The sequence below is a fragment of the Panthera tigris genome, chromosome E1, assembly GCF_018350195.1.
Source record: "Panthera tigris isolate Pti1 chromosome E1, P.tigris_Pti1_mat1.1, whole genome shotgun sequence".
NCBI classification, from domain to species: domain Eukaryota; kingdom Metazoa; phylum Chordata; class Mammalia; order Carnivora; family Felidae; genus Panthera; species Panthera tigris.
This window is the reverse complement of record NC_056673.1, coordinates 55407577-55426963: the sequence shown is the minus strand read 5'-3', so window position 1 is coordinate 55426963 and position 19387 is coordinate 55407577. Positions and strand designations below refer to the sequence as shown.

General features: G+C 62.0%; 2 protein-coding genes across 16 annotated transcripts in view; one reads left to right on the top strand and one right to left on the bottom strand.

Moving 5' to 3' along the window:
• The first annotated feature begins 693 nt into the window (after window positions 1-693).
• CASKIN2 (CASK interacting protein 2) lies at window positions 694-14244 on the top strand. Of its 4 annotated transcripts, none has more exons than XM_042966895.1 (20): window positions 694-779; window positions 2358-2471; window positions 6602-6653; window positions 7185-7282; window positions 7680-7825; window positions 7925-8020; window positions 8107-8237; window positions 8415-8523; window positions 8817-8925; window positions 9170-9264; window positions 9452-9713; window positions 9833-9954; window positions 10046-10106; window positions 10184-10275; window positions 10483-10593; window positions 10672-10773; window positions 10886-11024; window positions 11190-12665; window positions 12755-12977; window positions 13403-14244. In XM_042966895.1, the coding sequence occupies exons 2-20, from the start codon at window positions 2378-2380 to the stop codon at window positions 13491-13493; spliced, it is 3609 nt and encodes a 1202-aa protein (XP_042822829.1). In that variant the 5' UTR covers window positions 694-779; window positions 2358-2377; the 3' UTR covers window positions 13494-14244. The 4 variants fall into 4 exon arrangements, with proteins under 4 accessions (XP_042822829.1, XP_042822828.1, XP_042822830.1 ...); XM_042966894.1 differs by having other exon boundaries at window positions 1929-2471; XM_042966896.1 differs by lacking the exons at window positions 694-779; window positions 2358-2471; window positions 7185-7282 and having other exon boundaries at window positions 6624-6653.
• TMEM94 (transmembrane protein 94) overlaps window positions 14054-19387 on the bottom strand; it is a 33572-nt gene continuing 28238 nt past the window's right edge. For 10 of the 12 annotated variants that reach the window (XM_042966883.1, XM_042966882.1, XM_042966886.1 and 7 more), the window contains 14 exons: window positions 19172-19353; window positions 18944-19082; window positions 18569-18684; window positions 18341-18440; window positions 17980-18088; window positions 17595-17784; window positions 17292-17369; window positions 16918-17003; window positions 16575-16656; window positions 16183-16331; window positions 15995-16089; window positions 15793-15886; window positions 15440-15610; window positions 14054-15273 (listed from right to left, as the gene is read on the bottom strand). In XM_042966883.1, the coding sequence (XP_042822817.1) occupies window positions 15201-15273; window positions 15440-15610; window positions 15793-15886; window positions 15995-16089; window positions 16183-16331; window positions 16575-16656; window positions 16918-17003; window positions 17292-17369; window positions 17595-17784; window positions 17980-18088; window positions 18341-18440; window positions 18569-18684; window positions 18944-19082; window positions 19172-19353 (1664 nt within the window). In that variant the 3' untranslated portion in view covers window positions 14054-15200. The remainder of the gene's footprint in view (window positions 15274-15439; window positions 15611-15792; window positions 15887-15994; window positions 16090-16182; window positions 16332-16574; window positions 16657-16917; window positions 17004-17291; window positions 17370-17594; window positions 17785-17979; window positions 18089-18340; window positions 18441-18568; window positions 18685-18943; window positions 19083-19171; window positions 19354-19387) is intronic. The other 2 variants (XM_042966884.1, XM_042966890.1) reach the window with 1 other exon arrangement.

Sequence of the window (19387 nt, the reverse complement as noted above, 5' to 3'; positions counted from 1 at the left end):
CTTCTCGGTCTACCATTGGGTCCCTTCCGAGGGGTTCAGAAGCCGGGTTTCCAGGGCCGGGGGCGGGAGGAGCTGTCCGGCCCACGATGGTGCTGAAGCGCCACTCCGGCCCGTCATTAGCACCTCCTGGAGGCTGGGGTCCCTGCAACAGCCACCGTGCGCCTCTCCGACATGGTCCGCTAGGTGGCACCATTGCTCTAACCAGCGACTTTGAGTCGGCGACTCTGGCCGTGGGCGGAGGTCACCGTGGGAGTCCCAGTAGGGGCGAAGGGCGAAAAGGAAGGGGGCTTCCCAAGTGGGGTCCCCACATCTCGGTTTCTAGACCCCTTCACATAACGTCTTCTCTGCCACCCAGTCATAAGCAGGGCATCTCGCCCTTAGGTCTGAACTCTAGGGCCCCAGGTGGCAGCGGCTCCGCAACAGGGACACCGCGGCGCGCATTCTCACCCCTCCCCGGCCCGTTCACCTGGGCGCATGCGCTGACCGGGCCAGCGTGCCCAGGGCGGACGAAAGCTATTGGGGGCGGGGCGGGGCACGGATGGGGGCGGGGCCGCAGGCTCTGACTGACAGTCCGACTGCGCGGCCGGGACGGTCCCTCTGCTCCCGATCCGGCGGGAGGGAGGGGGGAGGGGCGGGATTTCCTGCGGGAGGCGCCGAGCCGGCCTTGGAAAAGGAGGAGAAGGAGGAGAAAGGGGCTAAGGGGGGCAGTGGGAGCCACGGTCCAGAGTGCCAGGGACTGAGCCAGGCCAGCCGGACCCCCGGCGGGGCAGCTGGGAGAGGTGAGACTGCGGGGCCTGCGCTGGTGGTCAGCACCTTTGAGGGCGGGCGCAAACTAACTTTTCTTTCGCGATCGGCGGGCGCCTTCGTCTCTCTGCTCCTTCCGTTCTCCTCGCGCCCGTGTTCCGTCCTCATGCATCAATCCCTTCGGCGCTTGGCTCTCCCGGTCGCTCCCGCCGCTTTGTTCCCCGGGTCGGCCTGGCTTGGGCTGGGTTGGGGGGTTGCGCGGCGCTGAACTGGCATTCCGGGGGGCGGGGGAGCCAGCCCGACCCCAAGCTCTACCAGGGGCGCCCTCCTCCCATGTCGGCTGCGGGCAAGAGCAGGAGTGCCATCTGGGTTGGGCTTGGGACGTTCTGGGAGTAAGAAGACCCCAGCTAGGGCCCCAGGCCTGCGCGGGTCTCATGCCACAGGACTTGGGCAACAAATTCCTGGCCACCGAAAACTGACGTAAGCTTTTCTGCAGCGAATTCGGAGCTCCGGGCCTCAGGTTCAGGCTTGGGGGGCCAGGCAGCCCCATTTGCAAACAGTACCCCAGCTCTTGTCTCTGTTCTCTGCCCAGCTGCTTCCTCATCCCGTGCGAGGGTTGAGGATGGGTCAGCAACAGGTGCTGTAAAGCCTCCCTGTCCAGCAGGCCGACCCCGGCCAGAAATGGGGAGCTATAAGCTCTCCACCCCACCCTTTGAATTCATAAAGAGCCTGGGTCTAGGGCATCCAGCTATTATTGTAAAGCTTCGGTTGGGAGGAGTCTGGGGGCAGGCACCTTCCACAGGGAGTGACCCCTGCACGCCTGCCTGTGCCTGACCCTTCCAGGCTCCACCTCCTGGCCCACCAGTTGTCTGTGGGTGTCAGAGCCCCAGGCTGTGGAGAACAGGCTGCTGGCCCAGCCTGCCCGAGTGTGTCGTGCTGCCAGGGCCCCTCCTGCCCCCAGGTTGAGGTGCTGCCAGGTGCCCTGGGGCCTCAGTGACTCAGCCTCCCCCTCCCAGAAAGTCACCTCCTTCCCCCAAATACTGCTCTCATGCCTGGCAGCTGTCTCCCCGCTTTGAGTGGCTTGGCCCTTCCTTGACTCAAAAGGGCAGCTAGGGGGGGCTTGGGGGCTCCCTGGAAGCCCTGTCTTCCTCTTCTTCTGAGCCCCACTTCTGGGACCGTTGCAGGCCTGGCCCGCCTTCAGCAGAGGCACTGCACCTTTTCCAGACCCTTGAGATTTGTCCACTGCTGCTGCCCGAGGCCCGAGGGAATGCTGGCTGCTCTCTGGGTGGGCGCCGGTGCTCCTGAGCCACACTGGGAAGATCGGCGTGCCCAGCCCCAACCCATCCCTGGGCCGTCAGACGCTGCAAGCAGATATCTGTCCAGATTTCCACGCAGCCTCCACCCCCTCAGAGATCGGTTTTCCTGCTTGTGGTGGCAGCTCACGAAACACCTTGAGGGAGTACCCATCAGTGCCTAACAAGAAGCCCACTGCCTGGGACACCAGACACACTCCCCCAGGACACCTGGCCCTCCAAAGGGCCAAAGCATGGTACCCTGAGACCTTGGCTTAGACCTAAAGTTTTCCTGCCTCTGCCCCGGACTCCTGATCCCAGATCCCAGCCCAGGGACCAGAATGGGTCGTGAACAGGACCTGATCCTCGCTGTCAAGAATGGAGATGTGACTGGTGTGCAGAAACTGGTGGCTAAAGTCAAGGCTGCAAAAACAAGTGAGTGCTTGGGGGTGGGGGGGGTGACTGTCTAGCTGAGACCCTCCCCTGTGTGCTCAGAGAGAGGCTTGGGGATCACTGTGATCTGGGGACTTGAGTAGGAGGACCGTCTTATTCTGTATAAGGAATGCCTCTGTGAGAGAGCCAGAGAGGAAGTTGAGTCACCCCTGGCTGTGTAACCTTAGGCAAATCACTTAACTTCTCTGGGCCTCGGTTTTCTCACCTGTAAAGTAAAAGGGTTGAAATACATTCATTCAAGGGTTTTTTGAGTGCCTACAGTGTGCCAGGCTCTGTTCTAGGCACACCGGGCTGCAGCAGTGTATGAAACAGACCAAAATTCCTGCCCTCATGGAGTTGCCTTTAGCAGGTGGTTTTTCTGAAGAGGAGCCACGAGATTTCTGGCAGTGGGTTGGGAAAGACTGAATAGCTAGAGCTTCAGCCCCATCCCCCAATTCAGCAACTGCATCTCTGCATTTATGTCAGCATAGTGGGGATGCCTGTAAGATAGCTTTTAAAAAGAGATCTCTACTGCTTTAAAACAAGGTTCACCACTATCTCAGCTCTTGCTAAAGCCCCTTTCCCTGGACTTATCTGTCTGTATCCCCTGGGGTGTGTGTGTGGCCAAAGCTAACTTTCTAGAGGTTTCTCCAAAGCCTGGGTCTCTAGTCTTGACGGGGTTACAGGGGCTCTATGCATGGGTGGCCACACCTGAGCCCCATCTCTTGGGTACCTCTGTGGTGAGACCCCTCCCCACCCCACTCCTCCAAGGAGAGTGGACCTCTGGACTTCAGGGCGAGCTCTCTGCGCAGCCCCAGGAGGACACTGGACTCGTTCTGTGTTCCTAGACCAGCAGGGGCAGGAGGTAGCCCCTGCCACCAGACTGGGGCTGGGTGTGGGAAGGTTCCTTCAGAGTGCCGGGGCTATAGCCCCAAGCACAGGAAGGGGCCCCCCAGACTATGTGAAGACATATAATTATCCTCACCCACACCTGGGAGTTTGGGGTGCCAGAAGGATGAATTTGAAGGGCCTGGGAGTTGTACACGTGTATGTGCACCCACTTGCACACTAGGGCAGGAGACCCAAGGTATGGGGAGATGGGAATAGTGGCTGGGGTGGGGGGCGCTGGCAGCGAGTGGTCTCTGTGCCCTGGGGAAGTAGATGCAGGTTGAGCAGATGGAAGGAAGGTGCTAAGGAGGTCCTGGGAGGGCCCTGGAGGCCCAAGAGTGGGAACCACTCCCCCTCCTCCCCTCACCTCTGTGTTGTTTTTGGCGACCTGCCCAGTAGGGCCTTGGTTGAGCTGCTGCTGGCCTCACAGCTCTGGGGCCTCAAAGTGAGGCCCTCGGGAGGGCAAGTGGGTGGGGTCTGGAGGCTGGTGGCGGGAACCTCACAGCCAGACTCCTAGGCCCTGGGAAGGTGCCCCGCCCCAGGGAAAATGCCAATGGGGGAAGAGATCCCTTCTCTCAGCCCCCAAGGAGACTTGTACAGAATGTAGGCATGGCCACAGAGTGACAGAGTCCTGGGCCTCCTTGTGAGGCCCTGGCACTGAGCCTCCCCTCCCAGTCCTCTGAGAAGCTAGGAAATCTGGTGCAAAAAGGAGATCACAAGGTGATGTTTGCAGACCCCACAGTTTATGAGATGTTATAATCCCTCAATTCCCTGTGAGATGGGTATTTCTACATCTACCTTACAGATAAGGAAACTGACACTCAGAGAGGTTCAGTGATTTGCCCAAGGTCACACAGACATTATGTGGCAGATCAGGGTCCCTGTCCTCCCTCCTCGCTCCTGCACTCAGCTGCCCGTCAGAATTACCTAGTGGTTTTTCTGAAAGTGCCAACTCCCTGTTCTTCCTCAGAGTTAGAATCATCCTAGAGCTCTGTGACTCTGCAAATCAAAACGGTCTCCAGGTGACTCTAAAACAGTTCTCAGAAGGGAGGCTGGGAACTCCTACTCCATATCACAGTGAGGCAGAGGAAACTGATGGAAAGGGAGGTGCCAGGGTTCCCCTTTATCCTTCTGGTGGATGGCTAGAACCTTCTGGCTGGCCAAAGAGAGGTGCTCCCTCAGCCTCCTCCATTTGATATCTGGTCACTGGTGGTTTGGCATTCCCTGCCCTCCCAGGTCCTCTTAAAGGAGCAGGTGGCTGGGAGGAGAGAGGAGCAGCTGCCCTGGCCTCACCCCTGCCCTCTCTCCCTCCCCTGCTCCCTTTTCTGAGCTGTCTCCTTCTCTGGCCAGAGGAAATGGGGTGGGCTGAGGGTGGCCCAGTGAGCTCACATCCTCTGGCTGAGCCTAAATCAGGAGTGACCCTTCTACCCCCAGAGCCAGGCCGGGGAAGAAGATTGTGATGCAGGGGAAGTGCCTGGAGCCACTGCCAGGAACCAGGACCCTCCGCCCTCCAGCCAAGGTCCCAAGCCCAGTCACTCTGAGCCTCTCCCCCACCGCCTTTCCGGCCATTGTTCTGGAAAGAACAGAGCCACCCAGCCTGCCCCTGCCCCTGTTCCTGTCCCTCCTGTCACATTGTCCTGCCACTCCCCGGAGGGGCTGTATCTCACCACTGAGCCGCCCCATTCCGGACTCTCCAGGCTGGCAGCAGGTGGAGGGACTTTTTGTGTGTCCTCCCCGCTGACCTCGTTGTCTTCACCAAAGCTCGGAGAGGTACCCTGGCTGGCCAAGGTCGTGCAGCCAGTAAGGGGGAGACTTTGGACCACACACTTCCTGCTTCTAAAGCCCCTTTCCTTTCCATTGCCCTGAATGGTTCTGTGTGACAAGGGCTTTCCAAGGGGCCTCGAGGAAGGCTGGGAGGCCTATGTTTCTTTCCAGCAGCCCCACCCTTTCTCCCCTTCTGTCACTGCCCAGCTCTGTATTTACCTTTTCTGCGTAGTACATAGCTTAATTCGGCTCGGCCCTAAACGTAGCTGTCCCCTCTCTCCCCATCCCATGCTCCTCACTATCGCGTCGATCCCTCCCTGTTGGAATGAAGCCCTGTCTTGCTGGGGTATTCAGGGGCCCACCAGGGCCTGGAGGGCAGGCCTGGACCAGCATGCTTGGCACCCTGCCCAGCCTGGGTTGAGCCAGGCCTCCTCCTTCCCAGCAAGGGTGGGTTCCAGCAGGAGGCAGGGGCCCGCCTGTGACAGACATTCCCCTTCCCCCTCAAGGACCGCCCCCTCCTGTGTCCTGGCCCCTGCCTGGAGCACACCTGCCTGAATCCTGTCACCATTCCTGACAGGGATGAACCAGCGGCCTGCCCGTGCCCCTGGCTCCTCTGGCCACCACCCCGTAGAGAGCCCTGTGCCCGGGGCGTGGACATCTCTGCTGGGGAGCCTGTGGGTGCAGAATCAGCAGTTATCTCCCTGACAGGAGCCAGTGGGGGGACTGTACCAGTTTTGCTGAAGGACGGCATGTGGGCCATGATGGCTAACGTGTAAGGAGCCCTAAAGGGCAGCGGCGCCCATCTTTGGCGTGCAGACGAGGGTCAGGCATTATCCTCACAACCCTGGTGAGCCGGTTCTGTGATTGGCCCATTTTACAGATGAGGGCACTAAGCCCGACAGGTTAAGTGACTTGCTCAGGATCTCACAGCCGGTACATGGCAGAGCTGGGCACAGTGCAGGTTCTGTCTGATGCCACCTTCTTCACCACGTTCCACTCAGGGATGTCCCCGGGCTTGGGCCCACTCCTGGCATCTGCCCCGCAACCCTCCAGCATCTAGTGCCCCTCTCCTTTCTCTCGCAGCCCCCCTCGGCCCAGTGGGACAATGAGACACTCCTTGGCCCTTTCAGGCAGGAATGCTAACCATGCATTCGTGGGCCTGTCCATTGAGGGCACGGCATGCCAGTCCCCCCCCTTTCCCGCCCCCTTTGGCTCTATAAACAAGCTGGGCTGGGGGCCCAGGGAAGCCAGGCCACTGCTGCAGCAGCTCCCTGCACTGGGTGCCCTCAAGCTGATGGGCTGGCCGGCCGGGTGGGGAACCACAGGGACAGGATCACAGAAGGGCCATGGGGCAGGTGCTTTCTTGCACACCAAGAGGTCAGCTGGATTAGGGAGCAGGGTGGGGTGGGAGCGCTGGTTAGGATGCAGGTAAGGGCGGATCATTCTAACGTGTCCTGATGCCTTCTGCTCTGATCCCCCAGAGCTCCTCGGCTCCACGAAGAGACTCAACGTCAACTACCAGGATGCTGATGGGTGAGTGTGAGCCCCTGTCCCCCTCGAGAGCTGTGGGGGTGGGGGAGGGGTAAAGGGAAAGCCCTGGGCCCTAGAATCCCTTCCCCTCTCAAACTTGGCCCTTGAATGGTGTTTGCTGAGAGCTTTGGTTCCTGCCCACCCTCCTGCCTGTGGGGCTATCCTTGAGTGAGGGGAGGGAGCCCTGGTGCCTCTCTGAGGGGCCTCCTGGGTCAGATTCCTGCTAGGCCCCCTTTTTCTCCCCAGAGGGTAGGAGCCCTCGGGCTCCTGCTCCCACGGCCCCCTCCCCTGGGCTGGCTGGGGGGGGAGGCCAGACAAACAGGCCTCTCAGCCCAGACACTGAGCCCTTTCATGCTGTAGCCCGCTGCTCTGCGCTCCCACGGCAGGGCTGGCAGGGTGGGGGAGCGGGGGCACAGTGGGCAAGTAACTCATCCCTGCCAGCCTCCAGGATGAGTCTGGTGTGGAAGACCAGGATTTGGGGGGTGGGGCACCGCTCGCTAACACCCCTGCCCTGTGTCCCACCCACCACACCAGATTCTCTGCCCTCCATCATGCCGCCTTGGGGGGCAGCCTGGAGCTCATAGCCTTGCTACTGGAGGCTCAGGCCACCGTTGACATCAAAGACAGCAATGGTGAGACCCCGGTGTGTCCCCTAGCCAGACCCTGTGCTCAGAGTTCGCTCCTGCTACGCTCTAGCAATGCTAATACGTGTTGGCACAGCTTCTCTGGCCTGCAGATGCTTGACCTCTTTAATCTTCACAGCCTTCTGGGGTCGTGGGTGGTACTAACACCCCATTCTCCAGATGAGGAGGCTGAGGTTACCTTCCTGTCGTGAGGAATCACCCATGGTGGGCAAGGTGGGATTCTGACTTCAGCCCCGTACAACCAGACACTTCCCTGACCAGACCAGCATCCCGCCCTTGGGTCCGTCTCCCCCTGCAGCTAGGGTGGCTCTCCAGTCTGCTCAGTTCCCTCCCCTGACCCCACCACATCCCAGGACCTCCCCCGATCCGCCTTCCCTCCTTGCAGGCATGCGCCCACTGCACTACGCAGCCTGGCAAGGCCGGCTGGAGCCCGTGAGGCTGCTGCTGCGGGCCTCCGCGGCCGTGAACGCCGCCTCGCTGGACGGGCAGATCCCGCTGCATCTGGCTGCCCAGTACGGACACTATGAAGTGGTATGAGAGCCTGTTTGCCTGCAGGGGCGCTGGGGCCGGGGCGTGGGGGTGGGGGGCGCTGGCCAGGCCCGACGCCTCACTCCGCTCCCTACACCCCAGTCAGAAATGCTCCTCCAGCATCAGTCCAACCCTTGCCTGGTCAACAAGGCAAAGAAGACGCCCCTGGATCTGGCTTGCGAGTTTGGGCGACTTAAGGTGAGGCCTGTAGCCCTTAGGGTGCCAGGGCGTGGGCATCTGTGGGGTCTCAGGAGGAAGCCCAACCTGGGTGCTGGTTGCTGCAGGTGGCCCAGCTACTACTGAACAGTCACTTGTGTGTGGCGCTGCTGGAGGGTGAGGCCAAGGACCCGTGTGACCCCAACTACACCACGCCCCTGCACTTGGCTGCCAAGAACGGCCACCGGGAGGTCATCAGGTACCCACCGCCCCCCACCCCCACTTCCTCATCCCTTTCCTGTGGAATGGGTGATGTCCCCTCGGTGCCCTGCCGCCCTCTTCACTCTCGCTCTGGATCACTCTCCCAGCCAGGGGCAGTCTGCTTCCTCCCCTGCCCCCACCACCCCCGTGACTCACCACCCCCCCTACGCCACAGGCAGCTCCTGAGAGCTGGGATCGAGATCAACCGCCAGACCAAGACGGGCACCGCACTCCACGAGGCTGCGCTGTATGGCAAGACCGAGGTAGTCCGGCTGCTCCTGGAGGTAAGTGTGGGCGCCCAGGCAGCCCGCACGCGGGAGGGGGTCTCCACCCACAAGGTGGTGTTTGGGTAAGCAGTGGCCTTGTGACTGGAAAGCAGACAGACCTGGTTCAAGCCCCACTTCTGCCTGTCACTAGCTGAATGACCTTGAGTTCGTCCTTGATCCTATCTCTGAGCTTCCGTTTCTTCGTCTGTAAAATTCCAAAGTAGTGGGTACCGTTCGCCTCCTGGGTAGTCACGAGGACTGGGGGAGGTGGTCAGTGAAGCTCTTAGTGTGTGCTCACACTGTGCACCCAGGGCGGGGTGGATGTGAACATTCGGAACACGTATAACCAGACGGCACTGGACATTGTGAATCAGTTCACCACCTCCCAGGCCAGCCGAGAAATCAAGCAGCTGCTGCGTGGTGAGTGTGTGTGAGGGGAGACCCAGCCCAGGGTTGGGGGAGGGGGTGGCCAGAGCCACTCCAGTGGGTACGAGGAAGTGGAGCAGGAGCAGTGTCCCAGGAGCAAGATGCCACACCCCCAAACCTAGGGCTGGTCAGGGGACTGCTGTAACGGGAACCCGGGGGAGGGTCGTGAAAGGGACAGGAGGGGTGGGAAGACACCCTAAGGACCCTCAGATGATGCCAGCCCTGTATCTTCTCTCAGAGGCCTCGGGGATCCTGAAGGTCCGAGCACTCAAGGACTTCTGGAACCTCCACGATCCCACTGCTCTCAATGTCCGGGCAGGGGATGTCATCACGGTGAGGCCCCGGTACAGGTGGATTGGGCCGGATGCTGGCAGGAAGGGCAGAACTGTGGGTGCACTTGGGCATCAGCTCCTTGCGGGGAAAGGAAAAGCTGGACCATGGCTATAGGGCTGGCTGCCTGCCTTTGCTTGGTGCAGGAAGTGATCGATGCCGTCACCCCCCCATGCCCCATCTGCCTCAGGTGCTTGAGCAACATCCCGACGGCCGCTGGAAGGGCCACATCCATGAGAGCCAGAGGGGCACGGACCGTGTGGGCTACTTCCCCCCAGGCATCGTGGAGGTGGTCAGCAAGCGAGTGGGCATCCTCGCGCCCCGCCTCCCATCGGTGCCCACCCCCCTCCGCCCAGGCTTCTCTCGGACACAGCAGCCCCCTGCCGATGACCCCCTGCACTCTCTGACCTATGGCCAGCTCCCTCGGGTGGGCCTCAGCCCAGATAGCCCAGGTACATCCTCCCAGAGGGCAATGCTGGGCACTGGGGTGGGTGTCTGGTCTTGGCAAGCTGCCAGTCAGCTGTTGGTGAGGCCAACTGGGGCTCTAACCCCTTTGCCTGTGCCCCTGCAGCAGGTGACAGGAATAGCGTGGGCAGCGAGGGCAGCGTGGGCAGCATCCGCAGTGCCGGCAGCGGGCAGAGTTCCGAGGGCACCAACGGCCACGGCACCGGCCTTCTTATTGAGAATGCTCAGGTAGGAGGGAGGGGGCTTTGGGGCTAGGACAGAGCCCTCCGCCCCGCTGTCAGCTCCCCGACGTGCTGAGTAGCTCCTGTCCTGTCTCTAGCCACTGCCTTCCCCCGGAGAGGACCAGGTGTTGCCAGGACTGCACCCCCCGTCCCTGGCAGGTAGGAAGGGTAAATGGTACCCGGGCGGGCACTCCTCCATCCTGCCACCCCTGATTCCATTTCTTTCCCTCTTGAAGACAACCTGAGTCACCGCCCTCTGGTCAACTACCACTCTGGGGAACAGCTTTTCACCCAGGACGTGAGGCCGGAGCAGCTGCTGGAGGGGAAGGTGTGACACCCTCCCCCCCCCCACCACCACCACCCCCGCATGAGAAGTGGGCTGTGGGCCCGGCGTGGGATGGGCCTCAGTATGGACTCAAGTCCCTGCTCTGGCTGGGCCCCGAGGGGAGGCTGGGGTTGATGGCTGGGCCCCAGCCTCGGCTCTTCCTCCATAGACCCCGCTCTGTTAACTTCACTCTCTGCCCGCCCGCCACAGGATGCGCAGGCCATTCATAACTGGCTGAGTGAGTTCCAGCTGGAAGGCTACACCGCCCACTTCCTGCAGGCCGGCTACGACGTGCCAACCATCAGCCGTATGACGCCTGAGGTAGGTGCCACAGCAGGAAGGCAGCAGAGGGCCCAGTGGGTACCGGCGGGGGCCTAACGGCACGAGTCTGTGTGGCAGGACCTGACGGCCATCGGGGTCACCAAGCCTGGGCACAGGAAGAAGATCGCCTCGGAGATTGCTCAGCTCAGCATCGCCGAGTGGCTGCCCAACTACATCCCGGTAAGCAGGTGGCTGGTGCCGGCACCCACCTTCAGCCATGGCTGTGTGGGCCCTTCCTGGCTTGGGGGCTGAGGCTGGCTGGGGACCCGGCTCCACTGGGGTCCTTTTCCAGGCGGACCTGCTGGAGTGGCTGTGCGCGCTGGGGCTGCCGCAGTACCACAAGCAGCTGGTGAGCAGTGGCTACGACTCCATGGGGCTGGTGGCCGACCTCACCTGGGAGGAGCTGCAAGAGATCGGGGTCAACAAGCTCGGTGAGGACTGCCCTGGGGCCTTGTGGCCGGGCCCCCACGTGCCTCCCAGGGTCTCTAAAAAGATTTCAGGGGTCAGGCCCAGAAGGGAGAATGGGATCCCAGGGGGACCAAGGTGACCCTTTGTAGCCCCCACTAACCCTGTTGCCTCTACCCGTCCCCTCTCAGGTCATCAGAAGAAGCTTATGCTGGGAGTGAAACGGCTGGCCGAGCTTCGGCGGGGCCTACTGCAGGGGGAGGCCCCAGCTGAAGGTGGCCGCCGTCTAGCCAGAGGCCCGGAGCTGATGGCCATTGAGGGGCTGGAGAACGGGGACGGTCCGGCTGCAGCTGGCCCACGCCTCCTCACCTTTCAGGGCAGTGAGCTGAGCCCAGAGCTACAGGCAGCCATGGCTGGGGGTGGCCCCGAGCCCCTCCCCCTGCCCCCTGCCCGCTCTCCCAGCCAGGAGAGCATTGGAGCACGCTCACGAGGGTCCGGTCACTCCCAGGAACAGCCGGCCCCCCAGCCCAGTGGTGGAGACCCGAGCACCCCACAGGAGAGGAACCTTCCAGAGGGCACAGAGCGGCCCCCGAAGCTTTGTTCCCCACTTCCTGGTCAAGGCCCCCCGCCTTATGTTTTTATGTATCCCCAGGGCTCACCCTCCAGCCCAGCCCCGGGGCCACCTCCTGGTGCACCTCGTGCCTTCTCCTACTTGGCTGGTCCCCCCGCCACTCCTCCAGACCCACCTCGGCCCAAGCGCCGGTCCCATAGCCTAAGCCGCCCCGGCCCCACCGAGGGGGAAGCAGAGGGAGAGGCTGAAGGGCCAGTGGGCAGTGCCTTGGGGAGCTACGCCACCCTCACTCGGCGACCGGGACGCAGTGCCCTAGCTCGGACCAGCCCTAGCCCGACTCCAGCTCGAGGGGCCCCCCGCAGCCAGTCCTTTGCCCTTCGTGCCCGACGCAAAGGCCCCCCACCCCCACCCCCTAAACGCCTCAGCTCTGTCTCTGGCCCCACCACGGAGCCGCCTCCACTAGACGGAAGCCCGGGGCCCAAGGAGGGGGCCTCTGTGCCCCGAAGGCGAACACTAAGTGAACCAACTGGCCCATCAGAGCCCCCCGGCCCACTTGCCCCAGCTGGCCCCGTGTCGGACACAGAGGAGGAGGAGCCAGGACCTGAGGGGACGCCCCCATCTCGGGGCAGCTCAGGAGAAGGGCTCCCGTTTGCCGAGGAGGGGAACCTGACTATCAAACAGCGGCCGAAGCCAGCTGGCCCCCCACCCCGGGAGACGCCTGTGCCCGCTGGCCTCGATTTCAACCTCACAGAATCAGACACTGTTAAGCGGAGGCCCAAATGCCGGGAGAGAGAGCCGCTGCAGACGGCACTTCTGGCCTTCGGAGTGGCCAGTGCCACGCCCAGCCCCGCTGCCCCCCTGCCCTCCCAGACCCCCGGCGAGGCCCCCTCCTCAGCTTCTCCCAGCCCTCCCCGGCCTGACCCTAGCAGCCTTCCAACTCAGGGAGCTCCAGCCCCTCTTTCTTCCGGCTCCCCAGCCCAGCCCCCTGCTCCCCCCTGCTCTGGGCCTGCTCTGGAGAACTCGGCGGGCAGTTGGCGGCCTGGGGAGACCGAGCCACCAGCTTCCCCCGCTGCCCTCATCAAGGTGCCGGGTGCAGGTACGAGGCAGGGTCTGCGGGAGGAGGCAGTGTTTGCAAGGGTTGTGTCAAGCCCAGCCAAGTCACGGCCAACCTTTTTGTCTCTGCAGGAACAGCCCCCAAGCCTGTGTCTGTGGCCTGCACCCAGCTGGCATTTTCTGGTCCTAAGCTGGCTCCTCGGCTTGGCCCCCGCCCCGTGCCCCCTCCAAGGCCAGAGAACACTGGAGCCGTGGGCTCTGGCCGGGCCCATCAGAGACTGGAACAGACCAGCTCATCCCTGGCGGCTGCATTAAGGGCCGCAGAGAAGAGCATTGGCACAGAGGAACGAGAAGGGTGAGGGGTGCTGGGTGCCCGGTGGGCCGGGAGGGAGAGAAGGCTGCAGGGAAGGAACAGCTCCCCCTGAATCCTCTTCCCCGGGGTCCTGGGAATGTGGGAGGGGGCGTGGTCCCAGACAGATCCTTAGGCCCGGGCGACCCCTATTAAAACAGGAGGAGCCCTGGTTCTTAAGTTCCCCAGATGTGACCTGGGGGGAATCCTGGGGGCCATCGCTTAGAGGCACGCGAGCTTGAGCACAGCACTTCCTCCTGGGCCCCGGAGCTCTCACTAAATGGACACTAGCGCCTGCTGCCTCAGCAGGCTGGGAGAAGCAAGGGGCACACAAAGTGCTTGGCACCAGCCAGGTGTTCAGGAACAGCCCCTTGCCCGCCCAGGGCCAGCAGGGTGCATTCTGATCTGACCCAGTCCTTCCCCCGCTGCAGCCCTCCCGGCACCTCCACCAAGCACATTCTGGATGACATCAGCACCATGTTTGATGCCCTGGCTGACCAGCTGGATGCCATGCTTGATTGAGACTTTCTGGCAGCCGTCAGCGGTGCAGCGTCTGTTGCCTTTGCCCCCAGCAGGGTCCCCCCTGCTGCTCCAAGCCAGCGACCTTCAGCACTGCAGCTCTAGGGGGCGGTCTTCATGACAGGCTGAGGGGACCTGTCAGAACCTCACGTGTCAGCAGGGCTCCCTCCCGCTGTGTCATCTGGCCAGACAGCCCTGCCCCCGTGGACAGGGACCCTGGTAAGAGCTTCCTCCGCCCTCCTACCACCTCCAATGTCTCAAGTGTCTGTGCCGAGGACCTACTGACGCCTGCTGTGCCGTGCTGTCCTGGCACTCTAAAAGGCTGGAGAAAGCTGTGTGTCTGACCCAGTTCCCACAGGTATACACAGGACATGGAAATAGGCAGCCAGGGGCTTGCTGTCAGCGGCAGTGGCGGTGCCCAGGCCAAGGCCAGCCCCTGCTCCTGCTGCTGCCTGCCCTCAGTGAGGAAAAGCTGGCGGGCATGGGGGCAGTGGGATTGACAGATGCCCAAAGTCCAAACTTTTTCAACTGTAAATGTTATTTTTTAAGCAGAGAGAAATGCATATATTTTAAATGGAATTTATTCTATCTATAACCACCTGAGAGGACACAAGGGAAGGGGCTTCGAACCACAGCAAGAGTGCCCACTGCCCACCTCGGGGCCGGAAGCCTGATCTGGTTGGCCCAGGCCCCGGCTCTGTAACCATTAACCTCTTCTCCCAACTAACACCAATGAAAGTGTCATTCCACGTGATCGGGCTGTGTGTTTGGATCTGTGCCGTGGACCTCCGAGCCCAGGGTTCTCACCTGAGCCAGACCTGAGGGCTCTTGCCAGTGTGGAAGGAGGAAGGCTCGGGCCCTCCCCTCGCTTTCGGGGCTCCCTCACCAGCCAAAGTCTTGGGCGGGCCCCTTAGTGGCTGCCTCATGGACCAGCCACAGATTTTTCTTAGGCAATTTACAAGTTTTAATACAAACCAGTCTACATTCATTCCTAAAAGGCTCATTTCCAGTAAAAAATATACACCAGTAAAAACATTCTCACACGAGAACTACGGCAGGGGGCTAAAAGGAGCCCTGGGTCACATCCCCAAGACTGACGCTCGAGGCCAGCTTGAAGGCAGCACAGGAAGAGGGGCCAGGGCCAGGTGGGGGCGGGGGCGGGGGGGCGGGCTCTTCATCTTCAGGTCTGAGCGTGAGGCTCCCCCGTAGAAGGAGGGAGGGGAAACACTCAACCACGTCCAGGCTCCTGCCCCAGGAAGACAGGCTGGGGTGCAGGGAGGATACACCACCACCGCTGCCTTCGACAGTGGCCTGTCTGGACCTCCCACGGCTGCTACCACTGAGGTCCTGGCCCCACAGTTCACGGCTCTGCCCGGAGACCCCAGAGCAGAGGGCCCTGGGTTAAGAGCCCCTAAAGAGGGGGGCAGCCCACAGGTGGAGGGGGCTAAGGGCCCCTCTACTAAGTGCACTAGGTCATACATTCAAGACCAGACTGGCCTGATGCCGAGGCCATGGCTCACCAGCTCCTCCACGGTTAAGCCCCGGGGAGGGGGCAGGATGACAGCTGGGTCTGACACAGAGCTGGGCCTCCAGTGCCATGGGGCGCAAGAGGAAACCCTGAAACCTTCGCGATACCAACTCCCCAGACTCAGAAACTGGTCTGGCTTTAGCCCCAGGACCAGGGCAACTATGGGCACTGTGGCCGATGGCTCAGAAGGGGGAGTTCATGCCCAGCTTCGTTTCAAACTGCAGTTTCTGTCGCTTCTGGTAGCGAACCCGGACCCTGGTGGGGCAGGAGATTAAAGCACAGGTTAGAGCAGAACCCCAGACCGGGAACAGGGTAGGACCCCAGAGAAGGATGGAAGTCCAGGCAGCGGGCAAGTGCCCGGGAGGTGACAGGCTTGGGGAACGCGCCTGACCCTGGAGGGAGTGCCCAGTTGGCAGCTCACCGAATCTCATGCAGCTTCACGATCTCGTTGGTGACCACCACAAGGACCAGGGAGAGGCAGCCCAGGAGCCATGTCAGCAGAGGCACGTCCTCCAGGCCAAAGTGGACACGGCTGTCCCTGTGCGTCCACAGCTGTAGGTCCACTGCCGTCTGGCCCACCTGCCCCAGCAGGCTGCAGGGGGGAAGTGACAGCCCTGCGTGAACCTGCCTCTTCTTGCCTCCCGCCCTGCTTTTCCCAGTACGAGTAGCTCAAGGGGGACAGCACTCAACCTCTGGCTCAACTCCTGCCTTCGAGCCCCCTAGTCTCTGCCAAAGTCCCCTGCCCCTCCCCCACCTCCACCCGGAGATACTCACACCACGGGCACCGTCACGGCCCACCAGAGGTTTGTCAAGGGGCTCTTTCTCCACAGGGGCTTGGTGCGATGCACGTGGGTGATAGAAATGAAGACTGGAGAAAACAGGGCCAGCGGGCGGTGTTAGACTTCCCACCGGCCGAGGCCTTGCCCCCGGGGTGCCCCACCGGCCGCCACCGGCCCCCTCCCTGGGAGCCTCTCACCCGTGTGCAGGACGGTCAGGGCCGCCGTGAGCTTCTGGGCCGTCAGCAGCCCGTTGGCAAAGTCGTCAAACCAGGCTGGAGCTGTGTCGGCATGACTGCCAAAGCAAGGGGTGGACTCAGCCCCCTCTGGGCCCCGGGAAAGTGCGCAGGGGGCGGGCGGGCGGGGGGGGGGTGGGGTCAGGACCCACCTGCCCAGCATGATGGAGGAGCAGTTGGTGAGGTTGCGGGCCCGGGAGCTGTCACAGAAGCTCTGCAGCGTGAAGCCAAAGCAGATGAGGCACGAGCTGACGGTGAGGCTGAATTTGAGCGAGAAGCAGAGCAGGAAGTAGTGCTGGGTCTGCAGAGAAGAGGGAGGCCGGTCACCCCCACGGCAGCGGCCCCTCCGGCACCAGGCGCGGCGGGCCCTCCAGGACACGGGCAGGCCCGGGCGCGGAGGACGCTTCCCGGCTCCACACCGCCACCTCCCCTGCGGTTGGCGGAAGTCCTGATGGAGGCCCCTACCTCTCCCCCGAGGCCCCGTCCCCTCCACGCACCCGTCCCTCAGGAAAGGCCCAGGCTCACAGGGCTCCACGTGGCTCACCTTCCTAGGAATGGACTGAAGGTTCTTCCCCGTGGCCATAGACATGACGGAGCTATGCGGGGGCTTTCCCAGCAGAGAGATGCTGAAAAGCAGGGACTTGGTGAAGCGTGGCGACTGTGGCCTTCTGTCCCCCGATTCCCACATGGGTAGCCTTTCGGGAGTTTTGGGACGCGAGGGGAGGTCTGAGCAGATGGGATAAGACGAAGGAGAGAGAGCCCCCCAGTGCCCTCTGCACCAGGAGACGTGAGCACTAAGCGGGTCTCACGGAACCTGGGCTCCTGGGGCTGCTCGGGGATATCCCAACCCTGCCTGCCTGGGCACGGAGGGGCAGAATGACTCTCACCTGAGCAGAGGGTAGCAAAAGCAGGACAGCCACAGGATGTCAGTGGTACTCAGCAGCGGTGGCAGCTGAACCAGACAAGACAGGAACTGGACCAGGAGAGCCCAGGAAGCATGATTAGATTCTAGCGAACAGTGTGATGCCTGGAGCCCCAGGACCGCCTGGCCCTGTGCCCAGAGAGGTGCCCAGGGGAGCCGGGGCCACAGGGGCCACTATTCTGCTGATGGGATCATTACCGAAAGCCCAGGGGTTTCACAGAGGCTCGGGGGCCCCTAGGCTGTGCCGCATCCCCCGGAACTGCCACCTCAGACTCAACTGGCCCTGGGCGGGGGGAAGCGGGCGGGGGAGGGGCAATGCCTGTGCCGGCCCCACCTCACCTGGATGACCACGAGAGTCAACTGGCATTGCAGCAGGAAGAGGAAGCACTTGCGAATGCCATAGGTGGCGTGCCGAGCCTAGGGACCGGGAGGGACAGATTGTGGCCAGGCCTACAGCTGACAGATCTCAGCCAAGAGCCAGATGCCCCAGATGCTCCTGCTAGGAAAGGGTGGAGGCAAATAACAGTGCCCGGGAAAGGCTCTCTTGCAGGGACATCTGCCCCAGGGAGCCCAGGTGGAGCCTGTGTCACTATTCCCCACCCCATGCAGGCCCCACGTCCCACCGCCTTCCCGAGCCCCCACCTGCTCAATGAGCCGGATGATGCTGATGGTCTCTTCTTGGCGAAATGTCAGGGAGCAGGGCAGGCTGTTGAGCTGCCCCGAGAGCTGCAGGGGAGAAAGGCCATCCGAGGCCTGGGCCATGCTGGTGCTGGTGGCGTAGCCAAAGGTCTCCCAGGAGCAGCGGGATGGGTACAGGGGATCCAGGGCGATGCTGCTCGGCGCAGGGGCAAAGCATACCCCTCAGCGACACTCCGCAAAGACCCCATCCCATCGCCCATAGGACTAGGCAAGCACCTGCTCCCTCTCTTTCCACCATGTCCAGGTCCCTCGGTCCCAATTAGGGCAAGATCAGCCATGGAACATGCCCCAGCCCGTGTAAGCCCCCGCTCTAGGATGTCATCCTGACCTGATGTCGCTCTGGAGGAAAAGGCAACTGTTCCTGAGGTTGGCAGAGCTGCCCAGGCAGCAGGTCACCTCCCCATATTCCTGCATGATCTTGATCATCTCACACATGGCTGGGGTGGGGTGCAGTCAGGGGGCACAAGAGTCAGGTAGGCGGAGCCCTGTGTGAGGCTCTGGGAAGAGACCCACGGGGCAGGAGAGCAGGAGACAGGGGAAGCAGGCCCCTCTTGGGGACAATCCTACCCCCAGGAGGATGAATATCATGGAACGATTGTCACTTCTGACTCCCTAGAAAGGGCACACCCACAGCTCCAGCCCCCTGGATTCCCCAGCTCGTCCAGCCCAGATTCCTCTACGATACTCACTCTCGGGGGTACAGTCGGTGAACAGGGGCACTAGCAGGGGCACGTTGTCAATGTTCTGCAGGTGGGGACGCACCTGGTGGATGCCTCGGGGCAGCTTGGCCTGGAGAGAGCAGAGATGCCAGGAGCCTCAGGATTGGGGAGAAGGGCCCGTCCCTCCCTGCCCCCCTTCTCGGGGCCAGCGATTCAGCTACCTCTGGGGGTGAAGGGGCACAGACCCTGCCGTCATACCCGGTTGCAGTCCTCCAGGAAGCTGGGGAGGTCACTGTCTGTCGGCTGGAAGCTAATGAGGTCAGAGTGACCCTCCTCCTCCATCAGAAGGAGCCCTTCTGCATCGTCTCGGGACACTGTGGAGATGAAAGCCTGTCCTTCACCTTGGAGTCAGCCTTTCTGGGGGCCTTTCCTTGCCCTGAAGACGGCAGAGAACTTCCTGCATCTGGGTCTCCTCTCCTTCGCTGTCAACTGTTGTTACCGCGGGGAGACGAGAGCCATTTTCCAAGGGAATGTACTTATCAGGAAGGATCTACGGAGGCTCTTTCTAGCTGTAGCTCCCAGGAGAGAAGTGCCCACACCCACCTCGTCCCCACCACAAAACTTCGCCCTTACCCTGATTCAGGTCATCATGCAGGGAGCCAGCATGGCTAGGGCTGGAGGGGGGGATCTCAGAGCCAGGCATGTCCCCATTGGGCGTGAGAGAGATGTGGCAGTTCCAACCTGTCTCCAGGCCCATCTTTTCTGCAAACACCTGCAAAAGGCAGATGGCCACGAACAGATGGGCCCACAAGCCCATGGGAGAAAGCATCAGGGGCAGCAGAGAGGGGTGGCTCTCCCCACCTTGCTTTTGAGCTCATCCTCCAAAGAGAAGTAGACGAAGCGGATGCAGGCATTGACCAGCCCGTCGATGAGGCGCACGATGTCCAGCCGGGCCTGGTACTGGGAGGACACCATGCCCATGAAGATCTGGCCGCTCAGGGCCTGCATACAGTCTTCCTTCTCCAGCACCTCCCCGATCCCTTCTTCAGGTAGGCACAAGGCACAGAGCCCGGCCAG

Excerpts from the sequence above, each read along its gene's own strand:
- CASKIN2 (XM_042966895.1), top strand. The coding sequence starts at position 2,378 with ATGGGTCGTGAACAGGACCTGATCCTCGCTGTCAAGAATGGAGATGTG. Across the intron at positions 2,472-6,601 it reads AGTCAAGGCTGCAAAAACAA|AGCTCCTCGGCTCCACGAAG; the intron begins GTGAGTGCTTGG and ends CTGATCCCCCAG. Across the intron at positions 6,654-7,184 it reads AACTACCAGGATGCTGATGG|ATTCTCTGCCCTCCATCATG; the intron begins GTGAGTGTGAGC and ends CCACCACACCAG.